The sequence below is a fragment of the Equus przewalskii genome, chromosome 17 (assembly GCF_037783145.1).
Source record: "Equus przewalskii isolate Varuska chromosome 17, EquPr2, whole genome shotgun sequence".
NCBI classification, from domain to species: Eukaryota; Metazoa; Chordata; class Mammalia; order Perissodactyla; family Equidae; genus Equus; species Equus przewalskii.
The window spans coordinates 38,972,480-38,993,262 of record NC_091847.1 but is presented as its reverse complement, the minus strand read 5'-3'; the positions used below and the strand labels follow the sequence as shown (position 1 = coordinate 38,993,262).

Below are 20,783 nucleotides of genomic sequence, written 5' to 3'. Positions count from 1 at the left end.
AGCCATCCTTGATTTCTTTCTTTCCCTGTCCCTCTCATCTAATCCATCAGCAAGCTTTATTGACTATCTCCAAAATATTTAATATAAACCAAATCCACCCACTCTCCATCTTGCCTGGACCCTCTAACAGCCTTCTAGATGTTCTCTCTGCTTCAAATATCCCCCTCTTCCCCCACCCACTCTGCACAGCAGCCAGATGATCTTCTGAAAAGTGAAGTCAAGGATGAGATGGAGATTTCTTGCTTGGGGGAGACACTGGATGATAATGTCATTAACAGGCATTAAGAATACCACAAATGCTATGAGAGGCAGGATACACAGCAGAAAAGCAGAGAATTTGGAGTTAGGGTTGCCTATGTTTAAATCCCAGGTCCTTCAATTTCTATGTGATTTTTGAAAACCAGTTAATTATTTGGAGCTTCAGTTTCCCCATCTATAAAACAGGAACAATAAAACAATAAAAAAATGTCTACCTTCTTCTTAGGTTGGCTGTGATGATTAAACTGTAGTGATGCATATTAAAATAATTTATATAATTTGAATTATGATACAGATGTTTTATTAATATCATCCCTGAAAAGGGAACTATACTAAATAGGGGCATTCTCTGTAATAGATAGACTTCCTTTTACACATTGAAACTATGTTAACTATTTCTGATGAAAATCTGTCTAAAGCCTGTTATGTAAATCTATGCTGTAATTAACAGAGTGTAAGGAGTGTGATTTAATCTTGATGACTCATAATCATTACAAACATACATTTTTGTCCTTTTAAATGGCACAGGGATGGTCAAGATTTCTTGGCATCCTTGAGTACCATGAGGGCCAGACAACATAAAAGGTGGGCTCCAGCTGGAGACGGACACTTAGGTTAGGTTGGTACCAGCTCCAACCTTGATTTTCAGCAGAAATGTACCCCGGAAAGACTGCTATCAATTCATGGGCTGCCTGGCTGGCACCAATGTTTGCCAGAATTTGCTTCATTAAAACCTTAGCTAAGACTTCTGTATTCAGCTATGATGGCGAAACTGGTACTGGACTTTGCCTTCCCATAAACAACCATAAAACTGAACCAAATGTATGAGGAAACTGTTTTCAGGACCTGGATAACAAGTAACACAAGAATGTAATCTTTGAGAGGAGGGACTCATCTAGGAGCCCTGTGTTCCCTGGCTTTCTGTCTGGGGTACTTTTTGGATCATTGCACAAGAAACTGAGCCCAAGTGAGCATAACGGACTTAGTGAACTGAGGGGGGAAACTGGAGTTTAGGGAGGCCAACGTAGTTAGAATTTGCAGAGCAGGGTACTGAAGAGGAAGGAGTTATGCAGAGGAGATTCCTCCAGTCTGTGTGAGGACTACTCACAAGTCCTTAGTTGAGTACTGGGATGTGCAGGGCACATATACATGTCTGGTGGAGAGTCTCTGCCACAGAACCGAGAGCTGAGCACATACCAGATGATGGTGGACTTGCAGCCCAGTCAGAGAGCAGACCTTACTGAGTACCTCAGCATTTAGTCTCCACAAAGGCCATGTTTAGGAGTAAGAACCATGCCACAGAGTAAGAGACATGCACTGAGAGTAAAACAAATCTGAAATAGACTTGTCCTAACAAAGAACAAAATTAATCTTGAAAAGATCAAAAGCATCTGTCAGTAACTTAGTTATGTGCTCAGAACCCTAATAAGAGGCAACATAATCCAAAGTCCCTACAATGTATCATCCACAACAGTTACCATATAATTTTAAACTACTAGGCATAAGAAGCAACAGAAAAATGTGACTTACAAAGATGTGAAAAAACAAATAGAAACAGACCCAGAGAAAACTCAGATATTGGAATCATCAGAGGAAAATGGATATTATGAATGTGCTCAAAGACTTAAAGGAAAAGATGCATATAAGGAATGAATAGATGGGGAATGTCATCAGAAACATGGAAACTGTAAAAAAATAATCAAGTAAATGAAATAAAAAAATTCACTGGATTGGCTTAACACTTAGGAAAGTGTAGAAAAAATGAGAGTAAATATGAAGGCAGATCAATAAGAAATATACAATCTGAAGAACACAGAGGAAAAAAAAATAAAAATAAATGAACAGAGCTTCAGTAACCTGTGAGATGTCACATTATCCCAGAAAGAGAGGAGAGTGAGTTTGGGCAGAAAAAAATATCTAAAGAAATAATAGTTGAATGTTCCCCAATTTTGGTAAAAATTATCAACTGGACAATCAAAGAATCTCAGTGAATCCCAAGCAGGCTAAGTGTAAAGAAAACTATATGTAGGCTTGTCAGAGTAAAACTGCTGAGAGGCAAAGATAAAGAGAAAAGTCTGAAAGGCAGCAAGAGAGAAGATACATTACATAATGAGAAGAATGATAAAAATGTCTGATTTCTTATCAGAATCAAAGGAGGTCTGAAGATAATGAATGATGTCTTTTAAAGTACTGAAAGAGAAAAAAAACACCCATACCTGTCAATCCTGAATTTTATGTCTAGCAAAAATATCCTTTAAAAAATGAGTAAAATAGAGGCTGGCCCAGGGGTGCAGCAGTTAAGTTTGCACATTCCACTTTGGCCGCCCTCAGTTTGCTCATTCAAATCCCAGGTGCAGACCTACCCACTGCTTGTCAAGCCATGCTATGGCAGGTGTTCCACATAAAATGGAGGAAGATGGGCACAGACATTAGCTCAGGGCTAATCTTCCTCAAAAAAAAAAAAAAATGAGTGCAATAAAAACATTTTCAGATAAATTAAAGCTGAGACAACTTGTTGCCAGCAGACATGCAACACAAGAAAGGCTAAAGGAAGTTTTTAGACTGAAGCGAAATGAGTTGAGATGGAAAGTTGAATCTATAGGAAGAAAGGAAAAGAACTATAAATAAGAAATAGGTAACACAAAGACCATCTTTTTTACTTATTTTAATTTCTTTAAAAGACAACTGACTATTTACAGTAAAAATAACACTCTATTATGGGTTTTATAATGTATGCAGAAGTAAAATATTTAACCATAACATAAAGGTCGAGGGGACAGTAAATGGAATTATTCTGTTGAACATCAAAGATTAAGCCCTGTTCAAAAAGAGCACCTTGAATGCTATCATTTTTTAAGTCATTGTCACCTCCCATAGGAAGTACTGTTATACTCCTTTTATGCATCGTCTGTACTATTAATAAATATTGCTTCTAAACTACACAAGTATAAAAAAATCTCATAGATTTCCTTTTACATAGAAAACATCAATAACTTATTCGGCCTTACAGAGAATTTTTCAGGCTAATGATAGTGTAGTATTAACGATAAAGAAAGTAGGTTTAGAAGTGAATAAAAACATTACTTAATGTTGCTAATTTCAAAACTAAAAATTAAATAATAGTTGTCATGAGCTTTTTATTTTGTTTTGAACATTCAAACTTCAAATTCAACTGGATTCCAGTTTCAGCTAGAATAATTTCACCTATCATTATAAGATAATCATTTATTCATCCTACAAAATGCATTATCAGTAAAGTTTCATATAAATCAAGGCTAGCCATAACAGTTTTATGCATTAGACTATGAAATTATCATACTATGAATAGCTGAATTATATTATCATACATGAAATCCTTGTTTATAGTGAATCAACTCACATCAGAGGTCAAAACTGAAGTCTTCAGGGATATATATTAAACTCGAAACTCTCACACTTCACTGCTTTTCTGGGTAGCTATTCTATTCTCTGCAGGTTCAGTCAAGGTGTGATCTAAACTACCCACAATTCAAAACTCATCTATTAGGGTGCCCTCATCTTTCGTCTTCTTGAGGATTTTAAAAACAAAATCATGTAAAAGTATTTCTGACTTAATTATATTGGAGGTGCTATCAGACAAATTATTTTTAGAAGTCCTTAAAATGGCAAAACGGTGGCAAACAGGAATAGCAGAACCAAATGTATGTATAAACCATAACGAATTTTAGGTGAAAGTGCGAACAGGTGGACTGGTTTTAGTGAAACAGTAGGCTTCCCATTCAACTCAAAAGTACCTTTAGTTATTTTGTTTTAATGACCAAAACTTCACTCGTGCTTTTAATTCACATTCATTAGAATAAGGTGGTAGGTTGCTAAAAATGAATTGATAATTATAATAATTTTCCAGCGAAAGAACTATTTGTGGGTGAAGAGTGAATGAAATCTTGCTAACATAGGTCTTAAAATAACACTCAAGCTGCCTAAAATTTAGCAATAATTTCACTCTCTCAGAAATTCAATTCTCTTTTGGTTTCTAAATATCTTTATTTATTTATTTCCTGAATATTTTAAACGGTTTTCATTAAAGAGCCCAGTTTTTCAAAACCAATCAAGTACTAAATGATTCATACTTATCTTAATAAAACATGCTTCCTACAAGGCCAAATTAAGTTAAAACGAGGAAACATCTACTATTTGCCAAATATTTTTTGCTTATGAGATATGAGAACTTCTTGTACACTGTTTTCTCCTAAATGGCAGAAAGCTTTGCAAAGGACCTAGTTAATAAAAGCACAACAGAGCACTGAAAATATGATTCAAAATGTACACAACACTGGTCTTTCCCAGTTTAAAACAACCATATGCATTTTCTGAAGCCCTCGTCTAAGAAGTCCATCAGGATAAACAAAAAGGGGTAAAATGATCCCTTAAAGTCACTTGTGTAATTCAGACTAAGAGGCTATCCCAGGTAGTTGCCTTGGTGAACTATGTCAGTGATGAACGCTGCAGATATTCACAAAGACTTGCGCATTCCCTGACTTATTATTAGAGCACTGAGAGAAGGAATCTATCTTTAAAGAGAAATTAACCTCAATGACCCACAGTGCTGGAATGCAACTGGGAATATTAGAGATAAGGAGTTACTGATATTATAATAGACTTGGCAACTTGAAAAAAGTCCAAATGAAGGAACTGGTTGGCTCCTGTGGCAACGTCACATGCTGGAGACTCATAACCCGTACTTGCCTGGGGTCTTTCTGAATGCTATCTATTGAGGGGGATCTCGTGGTGCCATCATCCGCCGGTGCTGCATGCTGAAGCCGGTTATAACTGCACTCTTGCACTCGGTATTGTATTGGCCGGTAGGGCTCTGCGTAGGTTGCTGTAGCGTTTAGAGCATAATTGTTTCTTTGGTATGTCAGAGTACTTCGTTGGCTGGACGTCCTTTGCAGATTTCCAACACCTACTAGAAAGTCAACATTTTTAAAAAGATTAGTATGTTCTCTGTGAGGTGGTACTTTTCAAAGACAAAATATTTTTAATTTTAAGAGTGATTATAGTTTTTAATAATTATATAAATTGCTTACTTTTAGATTTTACTAATCTACCTCAGTACTAAAAAAAGGCACTTAAGTTTTTAATATACACAAAATATTTGTAATTTTATTAGCAGGAATGAGCAAAAATGAAACTATAAATCTGCTTACATAATAAGTCTTAATATGCTTATTAAGATTTAGTAACAAAACTGCAAGAGAAAAACAGGAAAAGAATTAAACTAATCTTAGAAATAAACAGCAAAATTCCTTAATTTCACTTTAGCAATAAAAAACAAGTAAGATATTCAAATTCGTAGGTAATTGGAACTACCAAACTTTGAACACTTGTACATATAGGTTACTTATTTTGATATACATTTTATTTATGGACCTGTAGATTTTGATAACATCAGAAAACTTACTTCACAAGAGAGAAGACTGATACATCCAATTCTTCTATAGCTACTCCCTTAAATTATTGCATGATGCTTTGTATAAAGGTACTGTACACTGTATTTAATATTTCTTTCTTTCTTTTTTTCCTGAGGAAGATTTAGCCTGAACTAACACCTGTTGCCAATCTTCCTCTTTTTTTACTTGAGGAAGATTAACCCTGAGCTAACATCTGTGCCAATCCTCCTCCACTTTGTATGTGGGTTGCTGCCACAGCATGGCTTGATGAGTGGTGTAGGTCTGCATCTGGGATTCGAACCTGGGCTGCTAAAGTGGAGTGGGCCGAACTTAACCACCACACCATAGGGCCAGACCCTAATATTTCTTTCCTAATTATTGCAGCATGTATCTCTCAAACGATTGTATACATATTCTTCCTGCAATTAAAAGATTTTAACAACATTATTTCTTAATCTTATTAAGAAATTCCTCAATTTATAGAACATAACAAGTGAAATATTCCTTCACTAACACCTATTAAAAATTCGTACATTCTTTGGTACCAACTGGTAACAATTGGTGATTCTGGGCGAAGAAAAACCCCACAGTGAACCAAACTGTCAGTTTTCGGGAAAGAATAAATTCAAATATAGTCTTCTGCCTCCTGGGAGGTGTGTCTCCTACAGCTGTGCCCTTGGGAGGTTATCATTACTACCTGGAGTTCATTTGTGGGCACGTTAATAAATCTGTACTACCTTTTTTTTTTTTAAAAAAAAAAAAGAAGGGTGTCTTGAGATTCTGCAAGCCAGAACCACAGCACAATTTGGCAGCTCACACAGCCATGGGCCACAGCCTCTGCTCTATCAGCCACTACGGGGTGGTGTAAACGTGAAGGTGGGGCGCAAGAGCGGGAGGCACTAGCTCCGTATTTTCATAAATGCTGTTACTACATTCTGTCCCAGATTGACTCCATCATAAGGAACATTTATTTCACATTCTTCACTTAAGCATTCAGAGGAAATCCAATATCCAAAAAACAGTAATACCAAATACACCTGGGCTAAACACATGCTAAATCAAAGATAGCCAAGTAACTCATGTAGGCAGTTTCTCTAAATACACGTTCCAGGCAACAAAAACTCCAAGGAAATATTCCAACAAAGGCTTTCCTTTCTATAGCTGATATGCTTCTTACCCAAGGACAGTCAGACTTACAGCTCTACAAACTTTTTGCGAATTAACAGTACAATCACTACATTCATTGATCAGACTGAACTAAGGTGAAAATATATCACCTATAAATAGGTACTAAATGAACTTCTGTTTCACTATTTATTGATCTGCTATCACAGCTGCTTATGTGACAAGCAAATGGGCAACATGATTTCATTATAACAGGGAACCTAATCTCAATAAAATCCTTCTCCTCTTGGGCCTGTGAAATTGGGAACCCAGCTAAACGGAGCTGTCGCCCACCTGAGCCTGTGCGATACAATGCCGTCTGTGATCCTTGGAGCTCCACGGTTCCGTGGTTTGGGCTGCGGTACACTGGGCTGTAATAGGTCCTTCCCTCATATATAGGAGTGATGTGCAAGTCTGGAGACACAACTGAACGAAGGTCTTGCCCAAGCTGGCTGTGCTGACTAGCATAGGAACTCCGTAGGCCTAGAGGTGGGAAAATTACATCATTAAGAAATTGAGAAATTTGCAGTGGGGTTAAAAGCCCTAATTAAACTCCTAACCAACAGGACCAAGTGTTAAGTCTAAACAACAAACCTAGTAACATTTACAAAAGAGGGAGGATAGATACGAAAAGGACACCATGTACATTTTTTAGAATAAAACTTTCTCTTGGAAGCAAGATAAAGTACATTTTCTAAGAAAAAATAAGAAGAAATTATTAAATGGTTTGATACTGTGAAATCCATTCCCCAGTTGTAAGCTACTTTAAGATGGTAACCAAAAAAAGAATGCCCTCTTTTACCATCATACAGTTTTCCTTGTTAAAAACATATACAAAATATGGTTCCTGCTGTTCTCTTTTCCTGCCCTGCAGGACTGCCCCATTCTGCCAGTGGATGACCAGCTCCTTGGGGGCACGCCCACCATTGCCCACAGCTCTGTAAATCCCAACACCCTAGACAACACCTACATACTAATGCTTAGTAAAAGCTGAATGCTCAAGAACTCTTTTAAAATACTTCTCTCAATGAATTCACTCATGATTTTTATGGAAAAACATGGAATTTTGTTAAAAAATTGGCAACATTATCAGTGAACTAATAACATTTATTAAGAATTATCAAGTATTAGTTTACTATTTGTTATCGTATTTTTCCTTTAAAACAAAAACAGTTGTTTTTACAGGAACCCACATACCAGATTCTTGTTTACCTTCTTTCTAGTGTAAAGGAAAAGTACAAAGTTAGTACATTAATACTAAGTCATCTCAGACAGTCTTTCATTTAAATTGCTAATAACTAACGTTTACACAAGACTTGTGATAAAAAAGTAGATTTCAAACCCAAACATTTTATTTTCTTAAAAAAGGTGAATTAGTTAGTATATTCTGTATTATGATGCTCAGCAGTTTGTGATTTGTCATCATTAGTAGGTAAAACTTATCACTTGGTAAGAACACCAACTAAGGCTACATTCCAAATATGAGCAAGAGAAAGCACAAACATATATGAAGTCAGTATACATTTGCTCTTAAAAAGACTGCAAATAATTAACACAGCAACTAATTACAAAAAGATAGGATCCTTCACATCCTGTTAGCTCAGCTAATCATATCACAACTAAAAGCAAATGGGCCTGAATGTGAGTGATAATTATATGTTGCTTAGTGAGGAGAGGCAAGAAAATTAATACATAAAGCTTCAAAAATGAATGATTATTACCCATCCTGGACAGCAATGTGACATGGAAAGAAATGAAATGAAGAAATGTGGGTTTCGCCTACTGGCTCCCCAGTTGCTAAAATGAAGATCACAGGTTTGTACAATCTTATAACTGGGAGATTATCCAGCCAAACTTTCTCACTTCAAAACCGAGTAAACTGAGAGCGCAAAAGGAAATGTGATTCATTCCCACTGGAGAGCTACTTCCTGGCAGGGCTGAGAGGAAACCCCAGGTCAGCGCTCTGTCACGGCAGACTCAACACTGGACACAGCTACCCCTCCAGGATCAGTGAGACGCAGTGTGAGAAACCTTGAACTCAACAGAGCCCTCTACGAACAAAATCGGAGAGCAAGGTTAGCCCACCAGAGGTCCACAGAAGCGAATGGAACTGTGAAGACAGTATTATGATTGTTATTGTAAAGTTCTCATTTGAGAGTTTCAGCTTTTTAGGCACTGGCAGACTTCTCATTCTTCTTAGCAGAGTATAAGCTCCATTTCTTTATGGAGCCCATGAGTATCTTGAACAAAAGTGCAGGCACTGTTTTCGTTAATGGTGACATGAAGCGGGCAGGTGATTGTACAAAGTCCTTGGTAATCTTATCAATATGAGGTGGTATTTAACACCCAGTAGAGCGACCAAACTCTCTTGACTCACTGTGAGACTATGCAGATCACTCACACTTGGGCAGAGGCCAGCTGAGCGCTGGACGCTCCTGACGTCGGCCGAGCCCCCCTGGCCCACCTGCACCGTGATGTGAAATAGGAACAAAACCTTCTACACTGTTATCAGAATGTCATATTCACGCTGTACAAGGATCCAGCTAGAGTCTTCACAGGAATCCATGTATTTGAAAACTTTTGTAAACCTTTACCACGATATCATGGGAAAGGTAACAAAATGAGCTTTTTACCACTTAGACTACAAAAAGTATCCAGTAAATATTCACTTGTTACAGAATTATTAGCAAGATGAAATTACTATATATGACAATTAAAATGAGCAATAAAAGACATAATTATAGTGAGATGTAGCAATTTCTTGTTATTAGAAACCTTTGTGAATAACATAAGAGTGACTGTTACTATTTTTGTTTACTTGCTCATGCATTAAAAACAAAACACACAGTTCTGTAGATTTAATGTTTAAAAAATTACAAAATTACATAGCCGCTATAGACTAAGTAAAATGACTATGCGTAGAAAGGCTACTATGACTTTATATCTTTTAAACTGGAAGACAAGTAACTATGTTCTGTAATTGCTATTAGAAATAATTTTTCCAGAAGCATTTCCACAGATTAATTTTTAATAACCTTACCTCCCTCTCCAAATAAATGGAAAACACTGATATTCTACAATATTATTTATCCAACCAGTAGTTTCTATTTGCAATTCCACAAATACATATTAGTTTACTATTACGATGATATATTCCTTGTGATTTAAAACCTTTCTATTTAAGACATTGGAAATAAACATAAACTTATCTTCCAAATATGGATTCTTTTTATTCTCAAAACTTTTCTTGACATAATGCGATTATACTGAAACAAATATTTTAGGGCAGACATATTTTTCTGTTGTAGGAAGTAATTTATACACACATTGTATCATCATTTAAATTATAATCAACAAATATCCAAGTGTCTGAATCTATTACAAAATATTGCTTTAGGCTCATCAATTAGCAACTTATGAATCCTTTGAAATCAAGAACCACAGCAAATATAATGACAAGCACATCACTTTCTGAAGTAAGAACAGAAGAAAGGAATTCACAAATTAGGATTCACATTCAGAATAAGTGAGCAGGTAGACAATGGGCAACACAGCTTCCCCAGAACATTTTTAAGGAAACCCCGAGCTTCTTTTGAAGACTGGAGTATTCTTGGGGGAAAAACAAAATCTGTGACAGGCCAGGTATAAATTTTTTTCCCTGAAACATGAAGACAACATATCTCACCTGCAGAGAAACAGGCTTTTTAAGCCAAAGATCAGTCCTCAGGGTTAAACACGGAGACAGTAATTTACGTGCTCGCTTCCGTCCCTGTGCTTCCACTTCACTCTACTGCAAATACAGATTTCTGCATAGCTGTTCTGTGCAAGCACAGGGCGGAGCACAGAGATCCTCAGAACTATTTATCTTTTCAGGTTTCCCTGGGAGGCAGAATTTCATAAATGATTCCTACCTCACTTTGCTGCATACTTCTCAGAGGCATGCCAGAAAATTTCTAAGCCAAGTACACTCCTCTGACGGCTGAATGAAAAAGAGGTGGTTTCTCTAATAGGAATTTCTTTGAGCTCAAAATCAAGTTCAATATTAATTCTTCATGCAAAATTATTCAATTAGAAAATCTCAAAAAGGCTTTACCTTTCCCAGAGTCCATAAGGAAAGGATATTAATTTCACTACACAAAAATACTAAAAACTTCTGTATATAAGAAATACCGAAAGCAAAGTCAAAAGACAAATTACAAAACGGAAAAATACTTGAGAAGTATACTACAAAAGGCTAATTTATTTCAAGTATAAAAAGCTTTTACAATTATAAAAATAGACAAAAGACCTGAACTTGTGGTTTGCAGAAAAAAAATAAAACAGCAGATAAACATACGATATCTTCAACCTCAGTCATAATTCAATATGGGCCATTTAAAACAATAAGGTACAGCTTTTTATCTACCAGATTGGCAAAGATGAAATACTTTGACAATATGCAATGATAGTGAAGGTGCAGGAGCACAGGCACAGTCAAACTACTGGTAGAAATATAAATGTGTGCAACCTTCCAGGAGAGCAATTTGACAAGATTACTTTAAGAAAAAAGACACACATAATTTTGCTCCCGCAATTCTACTTCAAGAAATGGATCCCACAGTTATCCGAGAATCTATGTGCAAATACTGAGGAAGAACAACATGTATTGTATCATTGTCTCTAATAGCTAAAAATGAGAAACAACTTAAATATCCACTAAGAGAAACGATTAAATAAATTAAAATAAACAAATTAAAATACATCTATAAAAGTGGGGTCCTAGGCATCTATTTAGAGAATGAAGTGAAGCTCTCAGAGATATTAAAAGAGAAGAAGGCATAGAAGGCATATACAATAGAATCCATCATGTAAAAACAAAGAAAATACAATGTGTGCATATTTGTAAATAATGCATATACTTATATTGCAAACAAACATTCTGGAAATCAGATACACAAACTGGGGTGTGGGACTGGGTATGGGTAAAAGAGGAGCTCGAGATTTTTACCTCTCACTACATATTTTCCTGTATAGTTTTAATTTTTTTATCATTTTGTATATGCTACTTTTAAAATATAATTTAAAACACTAAAGATAAATTTCATTTTAATCAAAATAACAAAGTCAATACATTAAGTGGGAAACTCTCCATGAAAAAACTCTGAAGCAAATGACTGTAATAATAATAATAATAATAATAATAATAATAACAACAACAGGCACCTGGCTGGTGTCTTTCTGATTTAATCTGAGCGGCATTTGAAGGTAATTCACAAGAGCTTTGTGCATCTCCCATGGAGAGGCTAAAGTCAAGGCAGTAGGTGAGGAAATCCATATTCTAGTCTACACTATTAAAGCAGTTCTTTAAAAAAATTTACATAGTTAAAAACAGATATTCTGACCCCACCTTTTAACATAACTTATGGGTTAAGGTATACATAAGCTTAGCTGGTGAAAAATCCTTCATTAAAAACGACAACAACAACAACAACCAGCTTAGAATTCCAACCAATTCTCCTAAAGTGCAAAAATGTACCTATTACATCCTAATATTGTGAGGGGGAAAAATGATTCATTGCGAAAGGGTTCTCCTGATATAAATGTACATAATTTCATGCATGAAGAATTACAGAGCCTGAGAGACAAGTCAGACTGAGGTCTGCAGTGTAAATTTTGAGATGGAAACAACTTTTTCCATGTTATCATGTTCTGTTTCAGCGTTGGCTGCACAGATTTCCCCACTGGGCTTTACTCAGCCCAGCCCAATTTTAGTGCTGTCAGCTTGTACTCACCTGTCAGGCTGTCTGGCCGAGGTGGAACCATCCTCTCGTAAATGTCATACTGCTGCTGTCCGAATTGTTCCATGTCGTGAACAGTCCTTTGCAGTGAAGGTCCCAGATGCTGTGGTACGGCGGTCATCCCTGAGCGTTTGGGGGACGACGACTCCACCTGGCCTTGGGATGGGGAAGCTACTCGAGTCTGTGCATCTGTCAGGGTTAGCGGGGACCCCACTCTCGTGGTGGTTTGGTACTGAGGGGTTGGTCCATTGGGATTGCTGGTCTGCCGGGAGGTGACTGACGCAATCCGCCGTACAGCTGCTGGGGAGACGGGTCTCTGTGCGGAGTACGGAGAGGCTGCCCGCTGAGCAGGTAGCGTGGTGGAGGAATATGCGCTGGGGTTCAGCGGTCGGGAGTCGGTCACTGACGGAGAGCCAAATCCACTACCCAGAGAAGTTCTCAGTGACCCCCTTGAAGGAGACACGCCTGTGCTGATAACATAAGAAGGGGACTGTGCTCTAGATGGAACTGAGCTAACTCTTCTCATGGCCCGACTGGCTACTGACGGCTGATGAAAGGGGAAAAAAGAGAACGGGTTTATCCAGGGTTTTGCGTCCATTGTCGTTACACAAAATAATGCACACAGCTCACTACAAAATGCAAATTCACTTTTTATTTTAGGTGTCAGTTTCTTTTCCTTTGTATGCGTTAGAGCTGGATCTTGGTTTTTCATCATGTTTTTCTTGTTCTGCATTTTTTTTTGGTGGGTTAATCTCCACCTTTCCCCCTTCAGACTACTAAAATTACCCAGTAAAGAGAGATGTGAAGACATTTAATGTTTCTTTTTCTTTTTTCTTTACATTTTCTACCCTCTTGACTATGCCTTTTTCACAACACATAAAATGTTGTATTGCAAGGGTGAAGGGTCACTGGAGCAACGTACTTTTCTTGTTCTTTGTGAGTCAAAGTTTGGCCAAGGTAATGCATTTGTGTAAAACAAAAAATTGTTTTAATACATCAACGTAAATGTAGCGAGAGGAGGGTCTGTAACTGTTTAGTCTTTATGGGTTGGCCCCGTTAACAAAAGGAATGTGTTCTTTCAATGTGGAGTAAATGAATGTTTAGATACAGCCTGGGGTCCACTGCTCTCCTCTGTGAATTTCCTCTCAAGAGACAGCGTGGCTGCACAGGTGCTTTAGCTGAATTTGTCTCTTAGCTCACGTGTGGCTTTCTAGTGCTTATCAGCCACTTATTTCTACCTCCTTTGATTCTATGAACTTTTATCTTTAGCTTGTGGATTTAAAGAGATGCAAATAAAGGCACCCCAAGATCTGTTCCAGCAGGAGGAATGCTCAAAGTCTCTGCTGGGTTCTTGGCCTACCCAGCTGGAAAAGACCAGAATGGGAAATGAAGAACATATCTGCCATGGCTGGTCCTTCTATGACTCTGTAGACTCCTACAAACAATGGGTCTCAGATCCCTTTCTTGATGCACTACGACAAGGAAGAGGAATGGTGGCTGGACTAGGGCCCAGGCCTGAGGGCAAGAGGCATGGGAAACAGACACCAGGGCTGGGTTACAAGCCCAGGATGAAGCACTCTGAATGAAGCACTGCTACGGTCCAGCTGCCATCAGCCCCCTTTCACTTTTAGTTGTGGCAATAAAGGAGAAAAAAGGAATAAGACAAGAACTGTGTACACTCTTAGATGTCACAACAGGAAACGTGCTTTGTCTCCAGGTGTCACAAGCAAGTGGGCTGGCTGAAACACCTGCTCGGAGACCTCATGTAAGCTTAAATTCAACAATTTTGGGAAGGTAATAGCTGTGGAGAGAAGATTTAGGGAGGGCAGAGGATGGCAGATAAACAGTAAGGCAAGAAAGAGGAAGTTTAAAAATTAGCAGACAGCTGGAAAACTAAAATCTGTGCTTGAGGTTTACTAGTAGTGAGAAACATAAGAAAATCCCACATATGAGCTGTTTACTACCAAAATGGGATACTTGGCCCAGACAGCTAGAAAACGTGTTGCTCAGACTACACACAAATTAAATTTTAAAAAGAGATCCCTTTGTGACCTAATTCTTCAGCTCTAGGAACAAGATCAACTTACCATAAGTTAAAAAAAAAAAAAACAGGCAGCTAAAAAAAGGGGGGGAGTAACATGACCACATTTTGGGGGGAAAAAGACAATATCTATAATTAAGATAATTACTATTCAAGTGACTTCAGACCTGCTGACATAGAAATTCACCTAAGGAGGTGAACTCCTATAAGCGTTTAGTCCGGAGCTCCTCAAACCTTCCCACCAAAGCATCCCTAACAGCAAAGCAGAAAATGCACACTCTGAGGACCGGGTGCAGCTTGAAGTAGCCTCCTACAAGCACTAGATTTCCTGTGTTAGCTTAAAAATTCGTGCACTATATTTATGTTTGTTTTAATATAAAAATGTTTCCCATTACTTAAAAATGTCCCCTAAATTGCTGAGCAAAAGTGCCAAGGTCGTACTGTGTGTTTCTCCTTCGGCACTGGGAATCCTGGCCCACTGCTGTGTGTACCTTCAGGGCTTCCTGTACTTCATTATGAGAAGCAGAGAGTTTGCCTAACTTCTTTGATCATCTTGCCATTTTTCAGTTCCACAGAAATCACTAGGTACTTGGACAGATAGTTATCCTCACCGGTCACTGGCACTCAGGACTCCTACCACTTCTAATTTTAATTCCGGCATATGCTGGTGAACTGATGTGAACGAAGTGGCAATGAGTGAGCAGCTAAGGAGTTTTTATAAATACATATGCAATACTATTTTTTTTTTACTATCAAATTAGCAAACACTAACCTAACAGAATGGATATGCCTCTATATATAACTTTCCACAGGAAGGAATATCTATATTCTAACAAAGGAAAGAAAGGTGTTTTCAGGAACAATTCCAGTGATGAAGGCAAAAACTTTGGTTAGAATGGGCCAGTCCCACTTTATGCAGGTGTGGGAACAGTGTTCTGCCCCCTAGGACCATTTACAGCATATTTTAGCTCTAGTGTTTTTAGAAACTCATAACCCTTCAGGGACTACAATATTCTCAATTCTTCCAACATTCTCCCAATTCTCTCACACTTCTCCTGTTCGTCTCCTCTCATGCCAAACTTGCTGTTTCCAGAAGAATTATTCTCTTGTGTCTGTAATTTATCAAAATTCATTAATAGGCGCTAATTAATAGAAACCAATATATTTTCAGGTTTCATGCCTAAAAATTCCTTAACATCATAGACTCGAATAGTGTAAAATGATTTCACTACTTGATCCATTCTATAAATTCAAAATTGTATTGGTTTTACTTTTAATAAGGAATACTTTAAGAGATATCCAATTAGGAGGGTATTTCCTTATGAGGATCTTGATGTGTGTCTGGCTTACCTGAACAAGTGTTTGTCCTTCAGCTCTTGAATTCCTCACCAAATGATTATTAGTTGATCCTATGAAGGAATGCTGTGGTCTAGTATCTGCCTTACTCAAGTTCTGGCTGTTGTGGAAACTCCCTGCTTCCTGGTATCCACTGTCGGAGTAAGAATTCATTTGTGTTGAGCTTCTTGAGTTCCCCAATGATCCTACAGGAAGGAAAGCGGCAGGAAATATCTTTATTTGACATGTCTGATGTTCATTTTCAAAAAGAAAGTATTAAAAGCAAATCTAATACTTAAAAGATAATACAACAGACCCTCACTTTCATGGAGAGATGTCTGTTCTGGTGAATAGAGGGTCCCTTGTTCTGGCTCTGTCCTGATGAGATAGTTGTTGGGATGGACAGCGTCAGAAACTCTAGGTTTATTTACACCAGTATTTGGCACATCTGTAAGAAGATAAGTTTAATCAGGTAAATCTAATGACAGTATTTCATAAAAACTTGCTAAAAAAGGTTCAGATATTTCTCAGTAACATCTCGTAATCTATGTTAACACAAGGCTATTTTCAACTTAAACTGTATAATCATTTTGACTCCTTTCTATATGAAAGTGTTCCATATACTCAGTTTATTATTATATTTTACTAAATTTCATGAATGTTGTTCATCCTGACTACCAGCCCCAAATTCACTTATACAGTATATTAAATTAAAACCTGAAAATTGACCTTGTTCCTTCTTGGAAAACTCACCCTCAGGTGACTTTCTCCAAGAAGATTAACATATTCTGAGTCAGAATGGTGGCCAAGTATTTAAAAAAAAGATCCTGTATATCTCAAACTTTTGAAATGAAAACTTGCATGGTGTTCATATTATTGAACTTGGTGACAAAACCTCTGAAGGTAGGGCTAGCTTTTTATGTCATATTTCATATCATCTAAAATCAACAAAACTGTGCAGTTTTCAGAGTTGCAAACAACGGAAACTTTCATTTCTTATCCATTTGCTTATTGTATTCTTTTTCCAAATGAATACAGACAAGCCTAACTTGATTACTGTTTCCTCTAGCCAAATCTGTCTCTCTTAGTATCTTGTTTTATTTTCAAGTGTACTATTTTGCTGTCTTAAACTCAAAACAAAACAACAGTTTATCTCCTCCTTCTCTATTCCAACTTCTGTTTTTTATGCTGTAAATTCAGGTGGTGTAGATTATAGTGCCCTTCCCCAATTCCATTCAACTATATCTTCCTTTCTCTAATATCCTCAAAATACGTTTGTCCATGTTCTGATTTTCTTCATTAGTCTGTCTTTCCTCAGATTTAACCCTCATGTTACACGTTTTCCCAGGAATGTTGCTTCACTCTCACTGCAAAGATTTAAACTAAGTCCATATCACAACCTGAGTTCAATACACAATCCCAAGGATTTCAATGTCTTCATTTGTCTTTCCTTTCTGACTTTCTTCCTTTAACTATTTATTAAGGCCCTACTCTATGCCAGGCTCTAAGAATGCAGCTATGAGTAAAGATGTGGGGGGTAGGGAGGCTGTGTGAGAGAGTGAGTGAGTGTCTGGGGGAAAGGAGCTTAGGAAAAATCTCCTCAAGGAAGGAATACCTAAGCAGTGTCCACTAACAACAGGAGGCCAGCTCTTCCTTTCTTTATAGCACTTACCACCATCTCTTTCCACTAGAATATAAGCTCAATGTGGGCAGGGACTTTTGTCTGGTTTGCTTGCTGTTGTACCCCCAGTGCCTAGGATAGGTGCATAGCACTCAGTGGGTGCCCAGCAAATACTTGCTGAACAAATAAATTCCCAGGCAAACAGCAGCCTCTCTTTATTGAGTGCTGACTCATGCCTCACATTGTGCCGTGGCTTACTTTAGGGTGTTCAATAAAGTTTGTCTATGTAAAGCAAAGTCAAACTTTTAGGCATTGCTGATCAAGCTAGTTTGGAGAGTGAATACAAGGTTTATGAGAGAACTGGGAATCGCATTGCATTCTAAACCTTTAACTTGATGTTGAATTCAATTCAAGGTTTTGATTCCTAGCTTCCAGAAAGATTCGCTGACATTCTTAATATAGGTTTTTAACAACCTGTCTCCTGGTTTATCATTTGACAGTATGCTTCTAGGTAGTAGAGTTCTGTGACAGTTTTGAATTCTTAAGTTTGGAATTTCAATAAAGATTACAGATTGTGTATGGCTTCCCTTGTACACGCTGAAACATGATCTAAGTCTCTGTCAGGCTGCTAGTACTGGAGAGCCATCCGCCTCATCTGTAAGCCTCCTGTTAGGAGTTTCCAGAGTTCTAAACGCTCTTATACAGCAATTCTTGAAGGAGTTTTATTAAGGACTACCCAAAATACATAGTTTGCCAGGCTAGGAGAGTTTTACAGGGAACTGGCGGGCCTGAAACCAGAGCTCTGCAGCCGTCCACCTTGGTTTCATCCAGGAACAGACTCTGCAAAATCAAACACGGAATGGCGACAAACTGTAGATATGCAAGGAACACTGTGGTAGCTCCAGACCTTCCCACACGTGGAAAAATGTACCATTTTTAAAAACAGAAAGACGTTTAGACAGCTCTTAGCTTCAGCTTTAGCACATGATAAAACCTGGGACACCAACATATCAAAGCTTTTGGCTTAGAAACATCAGGTGGCAGGCAGTGTCAAGATCTGAAAAACTATCACCATGGAGACCAAAACCATTACAGTTCTGTATATGCCTCTTTTTTTTTTTAAACTATTAGAAGCTATTATTTAAATAGGAAAAGAGAAAGAAGCACCCTAAAAATCTGTACCTTAGCAATTTTGTCTCTTCACCCAATGAAACATTTTCTCACGAACCTCATGACAAGCAAGTGCGCTCATTTGAACTCTTCTTTAAGAGAAGCTATTTAAAATAAATAATCTTAAACAGAGCAAGCACAAATTGTGAGATATGTGATTCCATACTGGTCACTCTAATAATAAAACTTAACGGAATTGCTATCTCAAAATATACAAAAACAAACAAAATAAACAAAATTACCCCAAAAGTAATATGACCATGTACCCTGTAAATGTTAGTACATGTTTCTTATATTTTTTTTTCAAAGATTCTATTTTTTCCTTTTTCTCCCCAAAGCCCCCCGGTACATAGTTGTGTATTCTTCGTTGTGGGTTCTTCTAGTTGTGGCATGTGGGATGCTGCCTCAGTGTGGTCTGATGAGCAGTGCCATGTCCGCGCCCAGGATTCGAACTAACGAAACACTGGGCCGCCTGCTACAGAGTGCGTGAACTTAACCACTCGGCCACGGGGCCAGCCCCTGTTTCTTATATTTTTAAATGCAATGCCTCAGAAAACAGAATATAGAAAAGGACATTCCGACGGTAACTAGAACACGAAAAGACTAAATTTCCACGTGCCCCAAATCCAACCTGAAGCCCTATTAACTGGGTATGGGGAACAGGGCCTAGATTTTGTGCTTTATCTTTAAGGAAATATAAAAGTGAAAGTTTAAAAAGGTTGGTAAAAGAGGTTTATTTAATATGAACTATAAAATAACCAAACTCATATTATGAATAAGGTGTTCAGTCATTTTTCTACTTCTAAAGTGGAGCCCAACAATCACATATACCTGTAAAGACAAAAAGACACTGAAATATCTTCTGAATTATTAAAAGAAAGTTAAATTGTTTTCAAAATAGTTTTACTATTATTTACTATTTCTTTGAAAACTTGTAATTCATAAATCACACACACACATATAAATGTATATACACACATACACCATACCTCAGATAAACAGAAGACCCATGTCCTGATTACTGAATAAAGCTTTCCTTATTGTAGTATGGTAAGGTTTGCAATTATTAATTATGCATTACTTATGCAATCTTACTTTAAAATTAATGTCTTTTAAAAACATCTGCTATGCGGAATGGAAGAAGATACTAGTCGAATTCACCAGAGAAACCATGGAGACTTACAGGATGGGGTTAATCACTTCATGATCAGTGCTGTAAACTATAATTAAATAGTTGGCATGTTGTGATTTAGCACAATCAGAACATCAAATTGAGATGCATTTTTATGAGTAAAAAATGGCAAACAGAATGTGAATGCTACTTCTTTAATCTGAGTCCTGAAGAACATGTGTTACTTAAAAAAAAAAAAATCACAAACATGTTTTCTGGGATAGCAGAAATATACTACGGGGCATTTTCAAACATCAAATTAGCATCTTCCAAGAAAATGCATGTCTAAAAATATAGAACTTGAACAAGCTTCAAGGTAGAATGAAATAACCTCCATCTGTGTTTAAGTTTGGGAGATTACTGGAAGCCTGGACCTTTGTGCCTGTTTCTCACATTTCACCTGAGTGCCCCAGTATGACACACACACACACACACAGCAATTAATTAGAAAAAGTAGAAAGCTGCATCTGAGAAAAACGTTAGTGGGTAAGGGACAATGATGCTATAGGGTTATGAAAATCTGGTATATTATCCACTCCAATAAGCTTATAGTAAAAGATAAAATGAGAGTGAATTATTTTCTCTTTTCTGTGATGTACCTCCCAAATACATATCAAGTGTACATAAAAATATGCTCAGCAAAAAGTCTAAGGCCTCTCTAAAGAACATGATATTAAAACACCTCAGGTCTGTTAATCTGTGTGTCTTACTGTTTATGCTACATGAAATGATGGAGGTTGTACTGTGTGTAAAATCACCATGGAAACAGGAACCTAGAAATCAGATCAGTGAGGAGATTTTTAGTATACACAACCCT

The 20,783-nt window shown here is 37.4% G+C and overlaps 1 protein-coding gene across 50 annotated transcripts in view; it reads right to left on the bottom strand.

The window, feature by feature from the left end:
* Nucleotides 1–20,783, bottom strand: part of PKP4 (plakophilin 4) — a 228,283-nt gene that overhangs the window by 42,792 nt on the left and 164,708 nt on the right. For 10 of the 50 annotated variants that reach the window (XM_070579857.1, XM_008522278.2, XM_070579868.1 and 7 more), the window contains 5 exons: nt 16,327–16,452; nt 16,020–16,210; nt 12,623–13,175; nt 7,146–7,334; nt 4,984–5,203 (listed from right to left, as the gene is read on the bottom strand). In XM_070579857.1, the coding sequence (XP_070435958.1) occupies nt 4,984–5,203; nt 7,146–7,334; nt 12,623–13,175; nt 16,020–16,210; nt 16,327–16,452 (1,279 nt within the window). Of the gene's footprint in view, nt 1–4,979; nt 5,204–7,145; nt 7,335–12,622; nt 13,176–16,019; nt 16,211–16,320; nt 16,453–20,783 lie in introns of all 50 variants that reach the window. The other 40 variants (XM_070579834.1, XM_070579853.1, XM_070579861.1 and 37 more) reach the window with 7 other exon arrangements.